This window comes from Diplotaxodon limnothrissa, linkage group LG14, assembly GCF_057381915.1.
Source record: "Diplotaxodon limnothrissa isolate DT_005_m linkage group LG14, D_limnothrissa_male_GT1.1, whole genome shotgun sequence".
In the NCBI taxonomy this organism is placed as follows: domain Eukaryota; kingdom Metazoa; phylum Chordata; class Actinopteri; order Cichliformes; family Cichlidae; genus Diplotaxodon; species Diplotaxodon limnothrissa.
The window spans coordinates 37,360,345-37,378,955 of NC_140609.1; the positions used below are offsets into that span (position 1 = coordinate 37,360,345).

An 18,611-nucleotide genomic window follows, 5' to 3' on the forward strand; every position below is an offset into this window, starting at 1 on the left:
TTAAACTGTAGAGATGTAATAATTCTGCTGCTGTAAAATCAGCATTTTGAGATATTTGGGGCATTGGTTAATCGTAATCATGTGACTGATGCAAGCCAGATCCTTTTATTTAGCAAAAATGTGATTACTAGTTAAATGTTATTGTTGAAGGGCACAGGCAGGAGTCCACATGCACACACAAATTTAAAAAACAAAGTAAAAAAGGGAAAGGGGCTGGTGCCAAAGCCCCCTGCACGTGCCTGCAAGTGACTTTAGCTTGCAACTAAAGGGGAAGTCCACACAAGGAAGATATGCATTAACTGTTTTATTGACACGCGGTGGAAAGGATCAGTGAATCAGTGGTGACGTATATGAGCAGAAAGTCTGAAGTCCATCAGGCAGGAAGCGAGAAAAACCAGGTCAGCTCAGATACAAACACATCTGCTCCGCCCACAATTTAAGCAGTAACTGTAATGGAATACAGTTACTCATATTTTGTATTTTAAATATGTAACACCGGTACATGTATTCCGTTACTCCCCAACACTGTCCATAGCAGTGGTGTCAAACATAAGGTGCAGGGTTCACAATCAGTCCAACTAAGACTTCAATCCAAACAACTTCCTGTGAAAAGGGAGTTCTTCCTCCCTGCTGTCAAGTGTGGGATTTTCTCCTAGTATTTGAAAAGCAGTTTTATTTTCCTGATTTCTGCCTTCAGAGCTGCTGAGTGTGCCACAGTCACAGTCATCGGTTTATAAGCAGGAAGTTGTACATGGATGATATGCAATTAGTGCAGAGATGTTGCCACAGTGAGGCCAAAATCTGACACCTGATAAACTTCTTGTGAGTTTGCTGATGAGCTGATACAGCCACCAGAGGAAACCTTGATAAATAAAATTAAAAAATCACTTGTGCAGCATGCAGGGAGTCAGTGCCGTTTTATTTTTAGTATTTCCGTCAACTCGCCCCGCCGGCACCGTGTTCTGCAGGCTGCGGCTCGTCGCTTTTACTGTCAACAGTGAGACTGAAGGGTGGGTTCCTCCAAACAATGACAGCTGTGTTTGTGGTCCCTGTGGGCGTGTGAACCTCAGACAGATGGGAAAGAAGAAGTGAGGGGTTTGCTTGTTTGTATGTTTAGATCTTGTGCTATATTCAAGATGAGTGTGCATCTGTGCCTGTTGGGATGGGTTACCTAAAACTTGGAACCAGGTTGTTTTTGAAATATGTAAAAAGAAAAACTGAATTTGGATACTTTTTATACTTGTTTTTCTTCCTGTATTCATTCTGCTCCTCTCTTCAGTTGAAATGTGGTTGTTCACACACACACATTTGTGTGCAAGAAAGTCCATTTTATAAAAAATGAGGCCTGAAAAATTAAGTTACTTTAACCTGCAGGGGGCGACTCCTCTGATTAGAGACAAGTTTCTGCTTTTGTAATCTGTGACCCCAGTAAACAGTTTCCTGGTGGGTTTACAACCTCAGTCATTAGCTTGAAGCCCTCCTTAGAGCAACCTGATGGTGGATTTGTAAAGTGTGGTCTAATTTGGTCATTAAAGAGCCCCGCTTTACCCGTGCAGGAGAAATCATGGCTAAACTGTCTGTTTCTGATCATCATGAAAACATCTGGTTTCAAATAAGTTCCAGCACTTCACCTGCGGTTTGCTTGTTTTGACCCTGCGCCCTTGTCTTACTAATGTTACTCACAGTTTCACTAATAGATGACTGTATGAGTGTTGATGTCACATAGTGGTTAGTGAAGCTCCGTCATAAAGACTCAATTTGAAAGTCATCGTTTCCATCTTGATGTTTTAAAACACTAGAAATAGGTCGATCTAACTGCGACACCTAGGCCCATGTTCATGAGGCAGACACTCGTGAATCACCCGCCCTGAAGAATCCCTCCGTGCTGAAGCAAACAGGGACATTTGTAAATGTGGATATCATGTTTTATAAAATAACACCTGAAACTAATGAAGGAGACACCAAATTCATGAAAGTACTCACCAAAGTCATAGACCAAAGAACAGGTAGAGTTGTCAATTTTCAACCAGAAAAGTTGCCCTCTGCTGGACATTTGAAAGAAAAAAGGTTTAAGTCTTTACTTACAAAACCCGAATGCTACGTCCATCTTTTAAATACAGTCTGTGCGTGCAGCTGTCTAGCCTCCAGCAGGGGGCGACTCCTCTAGTAGCTAACAGAAAAAACACATCTATAGAAGAATAGTGGGAATTTTCCTGCTTGTTACATGTAGATTATTCAATTCTTGTGAAACACAGCATGATTTACAGTTTTTGCCTAAATTCATGGGTATCTTGTGTAACATCACTACCATAACACCCATGATCTGTTGCCATCACTGACATGATTCCCAGGGTGTAGTAACACGGCTTTTGACTTACCTGACTATGAGCTGTAGTCTGCTTTGTGTTTAACAAACATGTTAAACAGGCTCAGCTCATTATAACTGCGAGCAGCTCAGCCCACTGCTTAATTAAATGTGCTTCCAGGAAGTCACTTCATCGGCTTTTCAGCTCATTTTAATGTTTCTTTGTATATGTTTATTTTTATTTTGGAACCGGCCACAGTTTCCTTTTCCTAATTGTGCTAAGAGGAACTAAAGCGTTAAAGGGTGTGTGTGTGTGTGTGTTTGTGGCTTAAAGAGAGCGTTTCCAGAATATGACGGCAGGCGCGCAGGTGGGCGGTGTTTGGAGGCAGCAGCAACCAATGGGAGGCCTATGTGTCGCTGTCAAACACAGCTGATCGATGAGTGAGGGGAGAACAGCCCAAAAGGTCCCACTTGTTGCTGTGCAGGAGCAGCGATCGTCAGCTGGTCGCGGAGGTCTGATCGACCCTCGGTTCGCGCCCTGAAACCGGTGAGGAAGCACACCAGGAGTCCTCGACAGCCCTGCAGCCGCTCCGGTGCACGATCACCCCGCCGTGCCTCGCTCTCAGCCCTCAGGTGAGCTTTTTTCATATTATTTTTGACATTTTCACTCCCTTCCATTGCTCCATTCACACCGAGGAGGTGTCGGGCTTTGCGCTTACCTGCCCGGTGACGGCGGGATAACGCAGGTGTAAAGACGAACAGCGAGGACTTCCCACTGTGATCTGGTGTGTGGGTGTTTTTCTGATGTCGCTGGATCCACACACAGCAAACATCGGCGGTCACAGCAGATCGCGCAGGGGCGCTCGGTTTCTGTAATTGAATTATTGTTGCGGTGACAGAAGAGCGGCTCCTTCACAAACGACCGAAGGGCCTAAAAATAACAGGTCCGTCATGCTGATGATGATGCGGTGGAACGGGGGAGATTTTTACATAACAAACAGTGTTTGTGCGCAGAAATCTGTAATCCGACAGGAGCTGTGCAGCTTTTAAGGACAGGCTTTTAGTTTCAAGGCTTTCCAGGAGTCCTTGAAGCCTCTTCAAGGGTTAATTTGAATGGGTTTAAGCTGTCAGGGCTCTGCACTGTAAGAGTGTAGGTCTACAGATGAAATATGACTTTAAGCACTTTCCTGCTTTTCTCTGCCACATTTCGTGAACATTGGAAATGATGCGAGCTTCAGATGTAGCAAAAAACGCCTTTGAGTAATGAGGTTATCACCCTCAAGTAATGCGTTAATTTCTTTATGCTTGCGTGAACGAGGAGTCTTGACTCTTGAGGGACTGAGGAGGCAGGATAAAGGAAAATCAGTGTATGAGTTGTTCTGAGTTATTTTCTGCTTTCCTTTGTTTTTATGCTGCTTGTTGAATGATAAAAGAAGCAATCTGAAGGCGTAGCTGGGCCGATTTCCACATTATTCAACATTAATCAACTAAAAATCATAGCAAAATGAGAGAAAGTATGAGTCAAAACATGTTAATTGTAAAAACCTGAAGGAAGGATCTGGACTGTGGTGGATGAGCTAATATGAAAGTTCCTGTCAGATCTGGCTGATTGAGCGGTTAAATGAACCTGTAATATCAGACCAAAGCGGTTTTACTGCCATAATATTAGTGCGTGGCTAATTTCTGGCAGATTTTATGACCTTTAGTATCTTACATCTGACTCACTGAACAGGAAACACTTTATGGATAAAATCATTTCCACAAAGAGATCTGAGATCATCAGGAAGGATCTCCAGTGCTAATTTAGCTTTGAACTTTCACCACATTTTAGTCTCGATCTGCAGCTCCCTTAGCCGCGGCACACACGATTAGACCAGTAAAAAATATAGAGCGATACAACATACATGCAAAACACGACACACTGTAAAACCTGCATATGTATACATCTATTTATAAACATAATATAGAAACCAGGCAGCAATTCTGACGGTGCGTTTAAGCGCGAAATGATCCTGCTTTCCATGTTTTTCTCTATTAATTTATGTCTCAGTTAAGTGAAGCACACATGATATTCCTGTTTCCCTCCTGCACTGAGATGCGTTCGTGTGTCTCAAATAAATATTGGTGCACACGGGAGCAGCAGCTGCAGGGTGGCATGCTTGCTGCATCCCTGCCATCGGCTCAGTAATGCAGCATCAGCACTTCCACAGAGTGCTGCTGTGCATTGTGTACACAGAGGCCAGGTTTCTGTTTCTTTGTTTGTTGTTTCATCACTGATGGGTTTTTTTTCTTTCTTTTTTTTTTTGTTGTTGTCTCAAAACATAAGTGAGGAATAATTTCCTACCGCATGGTCAGCTGAAAAGACGGATTTTGGAGCCTGACCCCAAACACAGGTTTAATCACATGCTATCTTATGATATCTGAGATGGAGCTCACATGTTGACTCTAACTTGTGGTTAAAAACTGGAGTCAGTTCTTAATTAAAAGCGGTAATAATCATACCCTGACATTAAGTGTTATATCCTCCATCTGCCTGCTCGTTTCTCACGTTCACACTGGAGCAAAAAGAGCAAAGTTCAGGCTTTCACAGGAGGACTCTTCTTCACGGCTACTCATCCACCAGGCTCTCAGATGTGGCTTAGCACCACCTTCTACAAACTACTGTTGATAACTTCCATAACTCACGCTTTTGTTTTCCCCCTTATCTTTACTGTCTGCGTCATGTTGTACGAGACCGCGAGGCTCCCTCAAGGTTGCAGTCCCCTTCTCACCTGTGCTCACGCCAGCTGCTTCCTCTGTTTGTGCCAAACAGCTCGATGTTGTGGCTGCAAACATGGGGGGGGAAAAAACATCAGGTCCTGTGCGCCAGAAAATATTTCCAAGAAAGAGCGAGCTAAACAAGAGCAAATGCTACTCTAATATGAGATAAAGAAGGTGAAATGTGTACACACAGGCGTGGCCACCCTGAGTTACGGTGAAATCATTTCACCTCAGTCATGAAGGGGAGGTGTAGGTGATGGGGGAGGACAGTCCAGCTCCAGGAACTATTTTCTCTGTGAAATTATTCTGCTTTTGTCTTATTCTCACTGTGCAGCTGCATTTTTGTTGCACCTGCAGTGTGGAGTCACCTGTAGCATCTGCCAGTCATATCACCAGTCCTCAGCACCCAGACTGCACCGGCGCAGCCTGAAGTCGGCAGGAAATCTGACATTTAAGCCTCTCCAGAACGATTCTGATCGAGTCTGCGTTGATGCTTCACATCTTCAAACGCAAAGTTTGCCAAACCGAGCGAAGCCTGGCTGTCGTTTCAGGGCTTTGTAGCGAGACAGGAAGGCCTGATGAGGCTGGTTTTATTTTATCACTCTGTTGTCACGGCAGCCTTGTTGCCTCCAGGCTTTTTCTAACTTCACAAACATTACAGCACAAGTTCTAATATCACACAGATCCATGATGACTAAGATGCAGACCTCCCACACAGGTTGTGGTCACAGAAGATGGAGATGGTGTGAATGTGTGTGTGTGTGTTTCAGTGTGTTAATCTGTAGTGTGTGTGTGTGTGTGTGTGTGCGCGCATCTAAGCCTGGCTGGCTCGCTGAGGCAGTGGGTCCTCCCCCGGCTGCTCCAGAGATGACTGGCATCTCTGTCGACATGAAAGCACCGAACACAAATGAAAGAGGGCAAAGTACACCTACACGCACCTTTTCACACATGCTGCCATTTGGGCTCCGGCAGAGGTCTGGAACCAGTTTATCTCAGGAAGTGTGTGCGTGCAATGTTAGTGATTTGGAGATAAAGGTTTGGTTGCTGTGGCGATTGCTTTCGGTTTCGGCGTGAAGAAAGTTTTGTATCGGCGCCGTCAGACGGCGGCGGTGGTCGATATGGCCACTGTTGAAACCGTAAACAGTGGGAGGTGGTAGTTTCAGAATGGATCACCTGAAAGGTTGAAGTCAGGCCGTGCTGTCTTGGTTAAAGGTTTGATGGGAAGATGGTGAAATAAAGTAGGGTGTGTGTCTCTTTTAGAGTAGCTCTGCATGATTCTGAGTCCAAAATAATCTTTATTTGAACTGTACTGAGCATCAGTGCAGATCCTCAGTTCCTCCTCTGACTGAAACAAGCAGTCAAACTTTCTTCTGATTGGCTGTACCTCACAAACAGAAGGTCTGAAAAGCTGGTGGGCGAATTTTTATCTGATTATTTTTGCAGAAAACTTCTGCTCAGCCATCATCAGCAAAATCCACGTTTTACTGTTACTTTGCTGCATTTCCAGTAGAAGCAAATAAAAGTGTGTGACTGTTTGGCATTTTAACACAGAGCTGTGATATAACGTGTGGCTGACGCTGCTTTGTGACAAAGTGACAAACAGATGCTACACGATTATTCAGTTACTCCGTTGGCTCTCAAACCTCCTTCAGAGGCTGGAGAAACTCCCCAGTACTTCCAAACATTAGACAAAGATCCTGGTGGGTTATAATCTTAAACATCTTCATCATTGTTGCTTCTCTGCATTTTAAAAGCAGCTTTCTGAGTTAAATGTGGCTGAAAATGGCAGGTTTTATGCTGCAGACAGAGGGGAGGACGTGGGGCTTTAAATCTTATGTTTTGTGCTTAAAAATCAGAGCGAGGTTCTTTGTCGCTGCAGCTGCAGCTACTTGGTGAGCAGAGGGTGTGGTGGTGATCAGCAGCTGACAGGTGTGGATGAAGACAACAGCTGGCTCGCTCTGTAGGTGTTCTCTGAAAAATAAGGCGGACAGGCTGGTTCACAGCTGACAAAAGCAGGGTGAAGGTGTTTGCGTTCACAGCTGGGGTGTCGTTTTAATCAGAAAGGTTTTGGCAGGTGGGGGGACTTCTTCCTGGTGACCGTCCGTTACCCCCGTGTGTGTGTGTGTGTGTGTGTGTGTGTGTGTGTGTGTGTGTGAAGATGGCCGCTGGCATGTTTGTGTGTGCTTTCTCCTCCTCTGACTCTCTGTTGTGTCACCAGGAAGTCCGGTTTGATGTCGGCCTCAGTCCTCTCTCCATGGCCGTGTGGACCCGTCAGTCTGGTCTGTGGACTCTTCCTGCTGGCCTCCTCACCACTCCTCATTGCAGGTACGACCTCTGACCCCAACAGGGTCGCTTTTAAAACACACAGCAATCTCCACTCAACCTTTTTGAAAGAACTCAAGCAAAAACTCTGAGCTGATGGCAGAGAAATGACGCACACTTTGATTCAGTGTTTGAATATTAGAGAACTAACAAAGTGCTCATTCATCTCATCGTGGTGGTTTTACATTTTGGACTGAAAGAAGAAATAGGGAAAAAGATTGCCAGTGTCAGCTCTGCCACTTCCTCTTAACCCCTTTATGACAGAAATTGCTCTCAGATGATCCAAAAGATACGAGGGGTGAAGAACCTAAACAGAAAGTGATTATTTCTGCCTGCTTCACACATCAGAGTTTAGTTTTCACAACTGTTATGAGTAGTGTGCATGCAGGCCAGTTCACTTTGCACATAAATGTTCATCTAAAGCAGTGGTGTCAAACATAAGGCCCAGGGACCAGAATTGGACATTGAAACATGTAATGACTTAACTTTTTTTCAGATTTTTTTTTTTTTTTTTTTTTGGCTTGTCCTACTGATAAACACCTCCCCCCCAACATTCATACTACACCAAAGTAATGAAGTGATGGATCAACATTTAAATGACAGAAAATTCCCATTATTTTTCTTTCAAAAGTCTTTTTATTAGACAAAGGTTCCAATACAATGTATACAATAACACAAAATGCTTCAGAATATTCCAAAATTTCAATCTTGTTCCCACCCCAACCCTTAAAACAACAAATAATTGGCAGCCTGCTGCCCAACTAAACAAAAAAACAAACAAAAAAACAGAAAAAACAAACAAAAGCAAAAAACAACAAACAAATTCCCATTATTTTTATTTGAATTAACAAAACTTTCAACTTTATAATTAAAAGCAATGAGAAACCAGAACTTTTGCACATTTCTTATGCTGAGATAAATGTGCAGTTAAACCACTTTACCGTGACCGAAAGGGAATTTTTACTGCCCACTTAAGATCAAAGTGGGTATGTGTGTGTGGCCTTTGATGTAAAGTGAGTTTGACATCCTTGATCTAAAGCGTGCTGATTGGTCAGTTTGATGACGGTGCTGTGATGTCCCTGAAATTCACAGACATGTAAATCTGTTGCCTCAATAAATTTGATTAAAAATATGGAAGAAGATGGGCCAGAGCTCCACCGAGCCCCATTTATTCTGGACTGTTTCAAAGCGCTCTATGAACCAGGGAGCCCTCAGCCTGACACATCATAATGCAGCTTTGTCAGGCGCCTCCTGTGTTTCCCCTTCATGCAAAAGGCATCATTGAGCGTCAGTTGTTCCAGCCGCAGCTCTATCGGTACCTGACAGGTCACAGTCCTGTTTTTGCAGGACTTTTTTTGTTTTGCCCAAAGACTGGGCTTGGTTTAAAGCTTGTCTCTTCACAACAGGAACCCTGGTATTTGAGAAATGACGAGTTGGGAGTTGCCGATTATTCTCACGAATGTCGTAAAACCCTGTGTCTTTGTATTGCTTCAATTCCCACAATCCTTCTGCAACCAAAGAGCTCCAAACACAGACGCATGGCGACCCCGGCTTGAGTTGCATAAGCGGTTAAATAAACTGATATAATCCTATTTTATTCAGCTCACCTTATGTGTACCAGCAGGAGTGAAACTGGAAACCACTTTTTAGTGAAAGTTTTTAAAAGATAACTTTATTTGGAAATTCAGATTTCCACCTGATCTTACCTGAAGAGAAATTTAACATGATATTTATTAAAGCCACACAAACACTACAAGATTAAAAAGTCACCCTTATTTAAAAAAAAAAAAAAAAAAAATTCACTGAAAAGGCCACATAAAGCCTCTGCAGCAGTTTGGACTGAAACACACTTATATGACACCTTTACCATGACTGATTTTGAAACACTACATGAACTTTAGGCAGGATGTCTGCAGTTTCTCTTCAGGTCACTGTGTTCAGTCTGTTTTGGAGGTTTGAAACTAGCTGTCTGGCTCCTCCTGTCCTAATAAGAACCGTCTTGTCACGCTCTTTAGCTCGTATAGGAACCAGCTGCGTTTCGTAACGCTGCAGTGCAACTTTGTGGCTCAGATGCGTCTAAATATCTGTTTCTTTGATTTTAGAAGGCGAGTGAAATCCCTTGAAAGTGTCTTACTTTATTCATTCAGGTGTCATTTTGCGCTCTCAGCTTCACACTTGCCCTACTCTCAGCACGTTAACGCTGAAGAGGTGGAGGAAACCATAATTCTGCAGACATACGTTTTTAAGGTGAAAGATGAAGAAATAGAGGAAGTTGGGAACACAGCTGGGTTTCTGGTAAAGCTGCCTGCTGTGGGCGAGTAAATAAAGATCATTAAAAAAAAACGGAACCACATCTCTGTGGAGCCTTTTAGCCACATATCAGCTCTTGTTTGCTGTAATAATATCCCCTCGCTGTGCTTTCATGTGGACACAGCTTGTGTTGCACTCTTCATCCATCACCCCTCACCATGAAACCTCGCCTGCATGCTTATCTTCTTCGAGTGTGTTGGAATAGCAACTTGCACTCCAGGCCGACTTATTGCCCTTTGGTTTCTTTTTTTGTTTAGTTATTTAAAATCCAGACAAAGGATGCATGCAGGTCCTCTTTCATTATCCATAAATTCAGTGAACCACACAAGTGTTTGCACAATGACACATTTAAGAACAGTGCAAATACAAAGGGGGCAGAAAGCTGCAAAATCATTGGCTAGCACTGTGAAACCAAAGGACACTGTGGAAATAACTCTAAAGCAATGCAAGCCTACAGGAGATATAAAACCCCCCCTGAATATTTATGTAATGGGGGGGAAAAAAACCCTCCTCAATCCAAACAGAGCTAAATCTCTCTTAGTTTCAGCTGATGGCAGCTGGTGGAAGGAAGGAGTGAGAAAAACACCTCCACAATGTTTATCCTGTTCTTTAAAGCCAAAAGCAAACAAACGCACATGGAGGAGTGCTGCAAAAATGGAGGAGGGCCGAGGGAGAACATAAACAATATCCAGCAACAGTGATGGATCCTGAACAAATGTCCAGGTCTAGGGCCACAGGACCGTAGTCTAACAATGGATGTCCAGAGCTTCCTCTCAGGACCCACCTCCTTCAGCTCTTCTGGAGCTGCACTGAGATGCTCCCAAGTGGCCATCTACTCTCAGCTGGATATGGCCGAATGTCTAACTTAGGAGGTGTCGAGGAGGTCTGGTGCTTGGAGAAACATGGCCCCTTCTCATCACTGTTTTGTTTTTCTGCAGGCAAAATGAACTGCACTCACCCTCTGGTGCCAGAATATGGAGGTTTTCGCTGCGATCCCTCCCCGTGCCAAGGCTTCCCTCACAAGACCACCATCCGCCTCTTCTGTGAATCAGGATACCAGATGAGGACCACACTGTCCAGGTGCCGCAACGGGAAGTGGGGTCCTCCCATATCTGCCTGCATCCCCATGAAAGGTGAGTGTTTGACGGCCTCCAGTCAGAGTTATAGCGTGTTGTGTTTTTGTTTGCGCTCCAGCAAAGTGATCAGGGCGTGGTGTTGATGTTTGTGTGTTTTGTTAAGTGCAAAGAGCAGTGGTACATTAAACTCACACTCTTAGATGTGTTTAATGGAGCTGATAAGCCAGTTTCAGTTTCCATGCTTACGAGTTTTGCTCATGCATATTGTCAGCAGGTTGTTAGTTTCGATTCGAGCCATCCAATCGCCTCTGAGGCTTCTGGAGTTACTCCGTTTAGAAGTCGTATGATATGAAACTTTCCTTCTTTAATAATAAGATTTTCTTAGACAACTCTTAACATTTCCCAGCAGTAGCGAGCATCACAGCGTTGCTTAGAGATTATTACTTAAGTTTATAATCTACCTGTGACTCATCTCCCCGTCAGCCCAGCCAGTCTAAAGGCTGGTTAGTCATTTTAGTCACCGCTCATTTCTTGTTTTAAGCATTCAGGAAGTAGATAGCGTGTGTACCAAGTACTTGTCGACAGCATACAAATATGTGTTAATGCTAATTTCCGATATGAAGAAAGTAATATGAAGCTTCATCTCATCATCTTCATCTAATTTCCATCTCATCATTAATACCAATGAGTATCAGCCACTGTTACATTTTTTCTTTTAATTTACAGCCGCTGACTTTATGGCACTATTGAAAATGATTAAGAAAACAAATTGTACTTGCGTGGCTTTTTAAAGTGTGCAGTACTCAAAGAGCTTGAGTCACATGAAATCAATACAGCATACCACGCGTTCAGCAAATTATGAACTCAAATTTCCCAGATTTTACAATATTTAAAACAGATAGCCGAGATCACGTGCCCCATACACCGCACAGTTTCAGAAACACTGGTTTCATGAGGAACTGGATGACAGCCTGATAACAACCCTGGACACAAGCACGGACTAGGACTCAGTAACCACTCCAGGAGTTAAAGCTAAACCAGCGCTCTTGGTCAATGAAACACTGACAGCAGCATCACACGGCCGCAAGACTCAAAGTCTCAGCAGAATAAAAGAAAACTATGATCATAACACACTAAGTTAAGCATTAACAATCTAGTGAGACTGTGCATGTGCCACTGCAGATGTATCCCTTAAAAATAATTAAATAACACACTTGTGGATGACTGTGCTTCTCAATATTCACGAATAGGTAGTTATAACTAGACTAATATAAATGTATTAAATTCAACATCTTTTTAAAGATAATATTATAATGGAAAGCTCATAAAATGGAACCAACGAGCATAGATTTCTTTTAGAAAATGTACAGTATTTACATTATGTGTTAAGAGACATCTTAGTTTTGGCCACATGTTGGTGCCCCATACACCACACACTTACCAAAACACCCATTTCATTAACTTCTGAAACAACAACAAGGGGGGGGGGAACGAGGCTCTGTCGTAGTTTTCTGTTAATGTGTAAACTTTCATGTTTGTGGCTACATTATTGCTGGAAACCACATTATTCATTCACAAGAATCAACACCCACCAGCAGTGCCACTGAACTGTTGTACTCTTAGTCTCACAATGCCGCCAGTGCTGCAGTGTGACCCGATATATTTACTCTTAGATTCTGCTGAAGTACACTTTTATTGGGCTTGTATTGAAACTTCAAATCTCTACTTCCTTTTCCTTTTTTTTAAATTTATATTATTTCACATTTCAATGATGTGTGATTCTGCACAATGACTTTTATTTTAAGTACTTTTTAACTATATTTTGATGCTCAGAATCTTAACTTTACCGCAGTAAAGAGTCTGAATACACATTTCACTGCTTTGCTGAATAACTATGCAAAACAAAAGGACTTTTAGTTTTGTTTTTGTGCACAGGGCTGCGCATGAACCTGAAAATCATCCCCAATGTTTTCTACACTGACACAAAATGTAGATAATTCAGTACCGATGTAAGTTAAATGCATCAATTATGCAGAAACAGCAGACGCAGCAGCTTTATCGTCTTTATCTTATGACCTACTTAAGAGGTGAACACAGACACACTCTACAGAGGAAGTAGCAGCTTTACTTTCCTCAGACCAGTTCCAACTTCCTCTGTCGCCATTCAGTCGAATGTGCTGCAACAGGAAGTCAAAGTGCAGAAAGAGGAAGCGGGCAAAGCCACCATAATAACCATTAAACATTTCCTCTCTGATGCTGTCAGTCTCATGGAAAGCTGCTGCCGTGTTGTCACGGGCACAAACAAACCACACGGCTTGAAAATCTCTCCTCTCGCAAAGATCTTGAGATAGATAATTAATTTCTGCTCAGAGCTTCTACTCAGAACACACAACCTTTCCCAGGGTTATGCATTTAGGTTCAGTTTACCTGTCTTATTGTGGTGACAAAAACACCAAATGCACATCTGGCATTCAGGCACAATTTTGGAAATAATCAGATCTCCTCAAAGAACCTGGATTTTAGTTTTGGAAGCCTGTTCTGCTGAAAACAATCCTGTTAAGTTCAAACCTGCTGCAGAATGTTCTGGTGGCTCTGCTGCATATGCATGGTCTCATGCATAAATGCGACCACACCCAAAATGGCCCAAGATGTTCAGTGTGCACACACACACAAAGTCAGGAAAAGGCAACAAAATGTGAAGGTTTTGGTATTTTCAGCATCTGTAATGTCTGTCTTTTTCTTCCTCAGGCAATCCTATCCCAAAACCCGACGACTCAATGCCCAGCATGGCCACGACTGCAGTGGGTGTGTCCATCTTCCTGCTCACCACCACCGCCTGCCTGGTCCTCAAGTCCCGGCTCTACCCCTGTCAATCACAAAGGTAAGAAGAAACGTCTATTGACTTTTTATCCATGTATTTGTTTCTGAGCACCTATTTTTACAGGTGTGACATCTTATGTGTATTTATATGCACATGATATAAATAAACTAATAGCTGTACAGGACAGACACCACTTCAAACACTCTGAGTGTTATCAGCCTATCAAAGCTGTTGCCACATGTTCTTATTATTATAATAAATAACTTCTTAATTAGGTCAACTCCACCTTGTAGTAAGGCAAGAGGGTTAGTAGTATCCATTCTGGTTACTGATAAATACTGATACTGAAATGTGTGTTAGCATCACGTGCTGCCTTGTCTGAGTGTGGGGAGCTGGAAACACAGGCTGAACTTTAGTTACTTTATATTCAGTGCTGTAGTTTCAGGTCAGAGGTCAGGAGCACTTCATTTGTCATCTGAGCATTAACCTCTTACTTTTCCTTCCTCCCTGCAGCCGTCGCTCCTCAGACCAGCTGGACCTGATGGTGGACGGGCTTCCAGTTTCCCTTCCCTCCTATGAGGAGGCGGTGTACGGCAGCTGGGGGCAGCGCATCCCTGCCTGCTCAGCTCCCGGGCCCACGCAGCTCCTCCTGGCTCAGGAGGCCCCGGGCTGTCAGCAGTCTTCCCCGAGCAGCCAGTCAGACGGCAGCCACTGCCCGCTCCTATCGGGCCAAAGCCCTGACAACCCTCCACCGCCTTACGAAGAGGTCCAGTCGCCACATGCCAGAGACAGGATGAATGACGGGGACGTCCTGCAGCTCCGCGTTGCACTTTCAGACGATAAGGACACATGATGACGGACGGAGAGACTCAGAAGTAGTTTATGATTTTGACAGGTGCAGTGTTCACTCTGCAGATAACTGCTCAAAAAAACATAAAAACAGGGGCTCACGGCAGACTCCTGTACTGCCCGCACTTTTCCTGGTTGGCTCACCAGCATCAGGACCTATCACATGGTATTTTAGACGATAAGCTCTGATTGGCCAGTTGTTGGGTCAAAAAAGACCCGAATGAAGAGGACTGAAGTGCATTTATAGCTGAAACGTTGATTGTATAGTGTGTTTGTATAAACGTTGATTGTATAGCAAATGTATGTGACACAGGGAGGGGGTGTGTTGTGCGGTATCATCGCTGTCTTGTGAAATCCTGAGAGTGTGAAAACAGGAAGGCTTTTACCAGACAGCGGTGACATGAAGGTGTGTGTGTGTGTGTGTGTGTGTGTGTGTGTGTGTGTGTTTTCAGTGTGTTTCTGGAGACGTCGTCTACCTTTTCCCCTCAGTGACGGGGCTCATTAAGGCTTCGTTTGTGAAGTCAGTGGCGTGTTGTTTCTTTTCACTTCTGCATTTGTGTCTGAGACTTTTGCACAGTGTTTCTATTAAAGTCCAAACGGGCCGAGGCGCACGGGCTGCTGATTTAAAAGCACACACACTCGGGTCGTGGATGGTGATTTTGTTTTTTTTAAATAAAATGTTAATTTCATGTACAGCAAAGTGCTTGGAAACCAAATGTTCTCTCAAAGTGTTTCTGCTGTGTTCATTCAATGCTGATGGAGGAAAAACTATTTAATATTTAATCGCTTTCAATCTACAGTTATGAGTCGATTGGTTTACTAAATGAAATCAATATATTTAGTAAATCATTGGAGATTTATGTAGGCACTTTAAAAAAAAAAAATCAATTTAAAATAAAATAAAAAGAAGATTTTAGGTGCAAATCTCTGAGATGACCCGGATGCCTTTGAGGATCATCTTCATGTCCTTACTGGGTTCCTCGAATGACTGACGCCTTCAGACCTTGAATGTATTTAATGTTTTTGTTTTGTGCAGACAGATCTGAACTAATATATATATATATATAAATATGTGTATATAAATTGTAATATTTACAAAATCATTATTTCTATATTGTGTTATTGCACAGAACTATATGATTAATAAATGTTGAAGTGTTTCTTTATTTGCACGTCTCCGTCTCATTTGTTGCTGTTGTAAACACAGCTGATATTTTGTGCAGCATTTGTCTTTAGCTGCTAGTTTTTACATAAATCTGAAAGTTTTCACACAACTGTTTGAGATGCTCTGCTAAAAACAGCAGGAACTCTTTAAGGGGTTGCAGGGTTTTAAATTCCTGGTGGTGAACTTTTTTTCTTCTTGCTGAACAGTTTTTCCTGGCTGGATGAACCTTTTACCCCTACATGCTGCAGGTTAGCCCACAACAACAGCTGTCAGCAGTAAAGTTGATGATTGTGTTCCCAGAAAGTGACTGAGAAACAGTGTAACTCAAGCACGGTGAAGAAACAGCACAGCGAGTTGTACTGTTTGAAGTTGTGAAAACAAATGACACAAAATCTGGTCTTTCCCTTTTAGGAGACTGCAGGTTAGCTGGCATGAGAACTTTGCCCATGATGCAACACAACAATCAGACATCTGATGTCACGTCGCACAGTCAAATCAGGTCAATTTGTTTACAAGGATGGTTAAAAGAAAAAGCTAGACATTGATCATGCACAGCTAATAAAACAATAAATGCATTAAAACATAAAAGTACTATGACCTAAAAAGTAAACAATACAAAACAAAGCAGTCTAGTTTAACCTGTTTTCTAGGCTTCCTGCTCGAAAATGACATCCCCAAAATGAATGGAGTATTTCTCTGCAATCACAAACTGTGTAAACAATCTTGGTATCAAAATAAAGCTTACACTTGTTCATCAGAGGTGTAAAAATTGCAGCAGATGTTACTGTGTCAAAGTTACTCAGGCTGGAACACAGAAAAAGTTTTTAGTGTAAAACCCTTTTAAAAATACGCTTTAGATCTCATTTTAATCCAGAAATTCAGTAATCAACATATAAACATCATCTGTGCAAAGATTTGTGCTTCTAAAGTAAAACAGTGAAAAATTGCAGCACTTTTAATAAATAAATATTTAGACATTGTACAACAAGTCCAATCCTGACACACTCTGGACACCATATGTGAGTAAAAGTTTTAGGTATTAAACAGCAGAGATTATTTAATTTCATTAACATGCCTAAAAATGCTTGTTTTTTGAATATTTTTGAAGAATTAACCACACATTCACAGACAATGGGCCCTTTCTGAGGGGTTGCCGCTTCCGGCTTCTTTTAGCCTCTTTTAGCGGATTGACACTTCTTTTTAACTGTTTGAGCCAATAGAATCATGGTAACGATGTCACTTCATCTAATCAGAAGTTGCAAAGCCAGACCCCACCTGGGCCCAATTTATGTCTGTAGCTAGGTCTAAAATGACGGAAGTGGCTCTGATGCGCTAGTTAGCCGCGGTAGCTGCTGATAATCAGGGTGCTATCGGCTACCTGCGAAAATAACGGAGGAAACTGGGAGGTAAGCCAATTTTGCGCTGCTACGCGTTTCTTCTTTTGCGGCTGGTTCAGTGACTTTTGGTCGGAGCGCGGTGAAACTTAGTGTTTGGAATCTGTGATAGCTCTCGAAGCTAACTAGCCTTTGTTTAGCCGGTTATATGAAGTCTGGAGAATTTCTGGTTTCGGTTTTGTTTGTTTACAGGATTTTTTTCGCATTTACATAACTGCTCTTTTAATCATCGCTTGTTTTCGCTGTGTTTGGTGGTTGTAGAAAGGTTTCTGTGAATACTACACAAGTTGATATTTGATTAAAAGGCTCTACGCCATGGCGGGTTACATAACTCTTGAGCCCCAACGCCCCCGGTACCGGGAACAGAAGCCCCGCCCACTGGCTGCTCAAACCTTCTGTTTGTGATGGACAGCCATTCAGAAGAATGGAGGTTGTTTTCAACATATGAACTGAGATGCTGTAACTAGGGCTGCTCAATTAATCGAATTTTAATCACGATTACGATCTGGGCTTTCAACGATCATTAAAAATGACTGAGCCGATTATTAGCCCCTCCCTCATTTATCTGCGACACCTGGCAATCTTCTACCGTTCTACCTTTAAAAGCCGGAGAGCAGTCAAATGCTGGAAGTGGAAGCTAAATTGGCTAGTCATTCAGGGCTGGTAATAGTTTCAAAGATCACACGGTGTCTTTTCTGGTTCTGAGTTGAGAAATTAAGTCTTCTTCTAACTTCTAACTTCCACCGTGTGTTCACAACTTGAAGGCGTCATGGAGCATTTCCTGATTTCCATAAAGGTTTGAGCTGGTGCAAAACTGAAGTAGTTTAAGCCCTTACCTCTGACTTCATCCCACAGGTGTGTTTCGTCTGTTACAGGTGGCTTTCAAGTCGTCAGCAGGTGGCCCTAAACACTAAAATAAAAACATAATTAATAATGTCGTCAATCATTCATCATTGGAACAACAGTGATGTGTTGAGTTAAGGCAACATAAACATGTTAACTTACATTTAAGTTTCATAATCCAGTGGAAATGTGACTTTATAGTAAAGATTTAAACTGACTGTAAGAACGTAGCCCCAGTTATGTGGCAAAATGAAAACTGTCAAAATAGCTGATGTAAGGCAGTTTTAAAATTTTAGTTCTGTTAACCTTTTAGGGTTTAAAGAAACAAAGAAGCAGAAATGGGAAGTAAAACAAATGAAAGAAAACCGGTTTGTCATCAAAAAAGAAATCACAGATGTGGGCATTTGCATAAACGCTGACGGTAACTGTGAATCCACCCTGTTTGCACAACCTCGCTGTGATGTCACACGCTGGTCACTTTCTGAAGAAGGCATTTGTAAGGGAAGCTGAGCGGAGGAGGGAAACCCTCAGGGCTGGTAATAGTTTCAAAGATCACACGGTGTCTTTTCTGGTTCTGAGTTGAGAAATTAAGTCTTCTTCTAACTTCCACCGTGTGACGGGATGTTGTCACACTGTGGCTGATGCAGAAAATTAATCACTGCTGACTGGTTGCAGCAGTCTGTGTTTCACTTCTGGACAGCTTGGACTCATCGGAGCAGCTTCTCCTTTTAGTCTGACTGGAAAAGGTGAAACACATCCAGGCTTA

At 42.6% G+C, this 18,611-nt stretch overlaps 1 protein-coding gene across 1 annotated transcript; it reads left to right on the plus strand.

Annotated features, from left to right (window-relative positions):
- Positions 1–2,807: 2,807 nt before the first annotated feature.
- On the plus strand, positions 2,808–14,624 carry LOC146619364 (sushi domain-containing protein 6). Its single transcript, XM_085371295.1, has 5 exons — positions 2,808–2,938; positions 7,284–7,390; positions 10,636–10,830; positions 13,522–13,654; positions 14,108–14,624. The coding sequence occupies exons 2-5, from the start codon at positions 7,297–7,299 to the stop codon at positions 14,445–14,447; spliced, it is 762 nt and encodes a 253-aa protein (XP_085227421.1). The 5' UTR covers positions 2,808–2,938; positions 7,284–7,296; the 3' UTR covers positions 14,448–14,624.
- Positions 14,625–18,611: the final 3,987 nt, after the last annotated feature.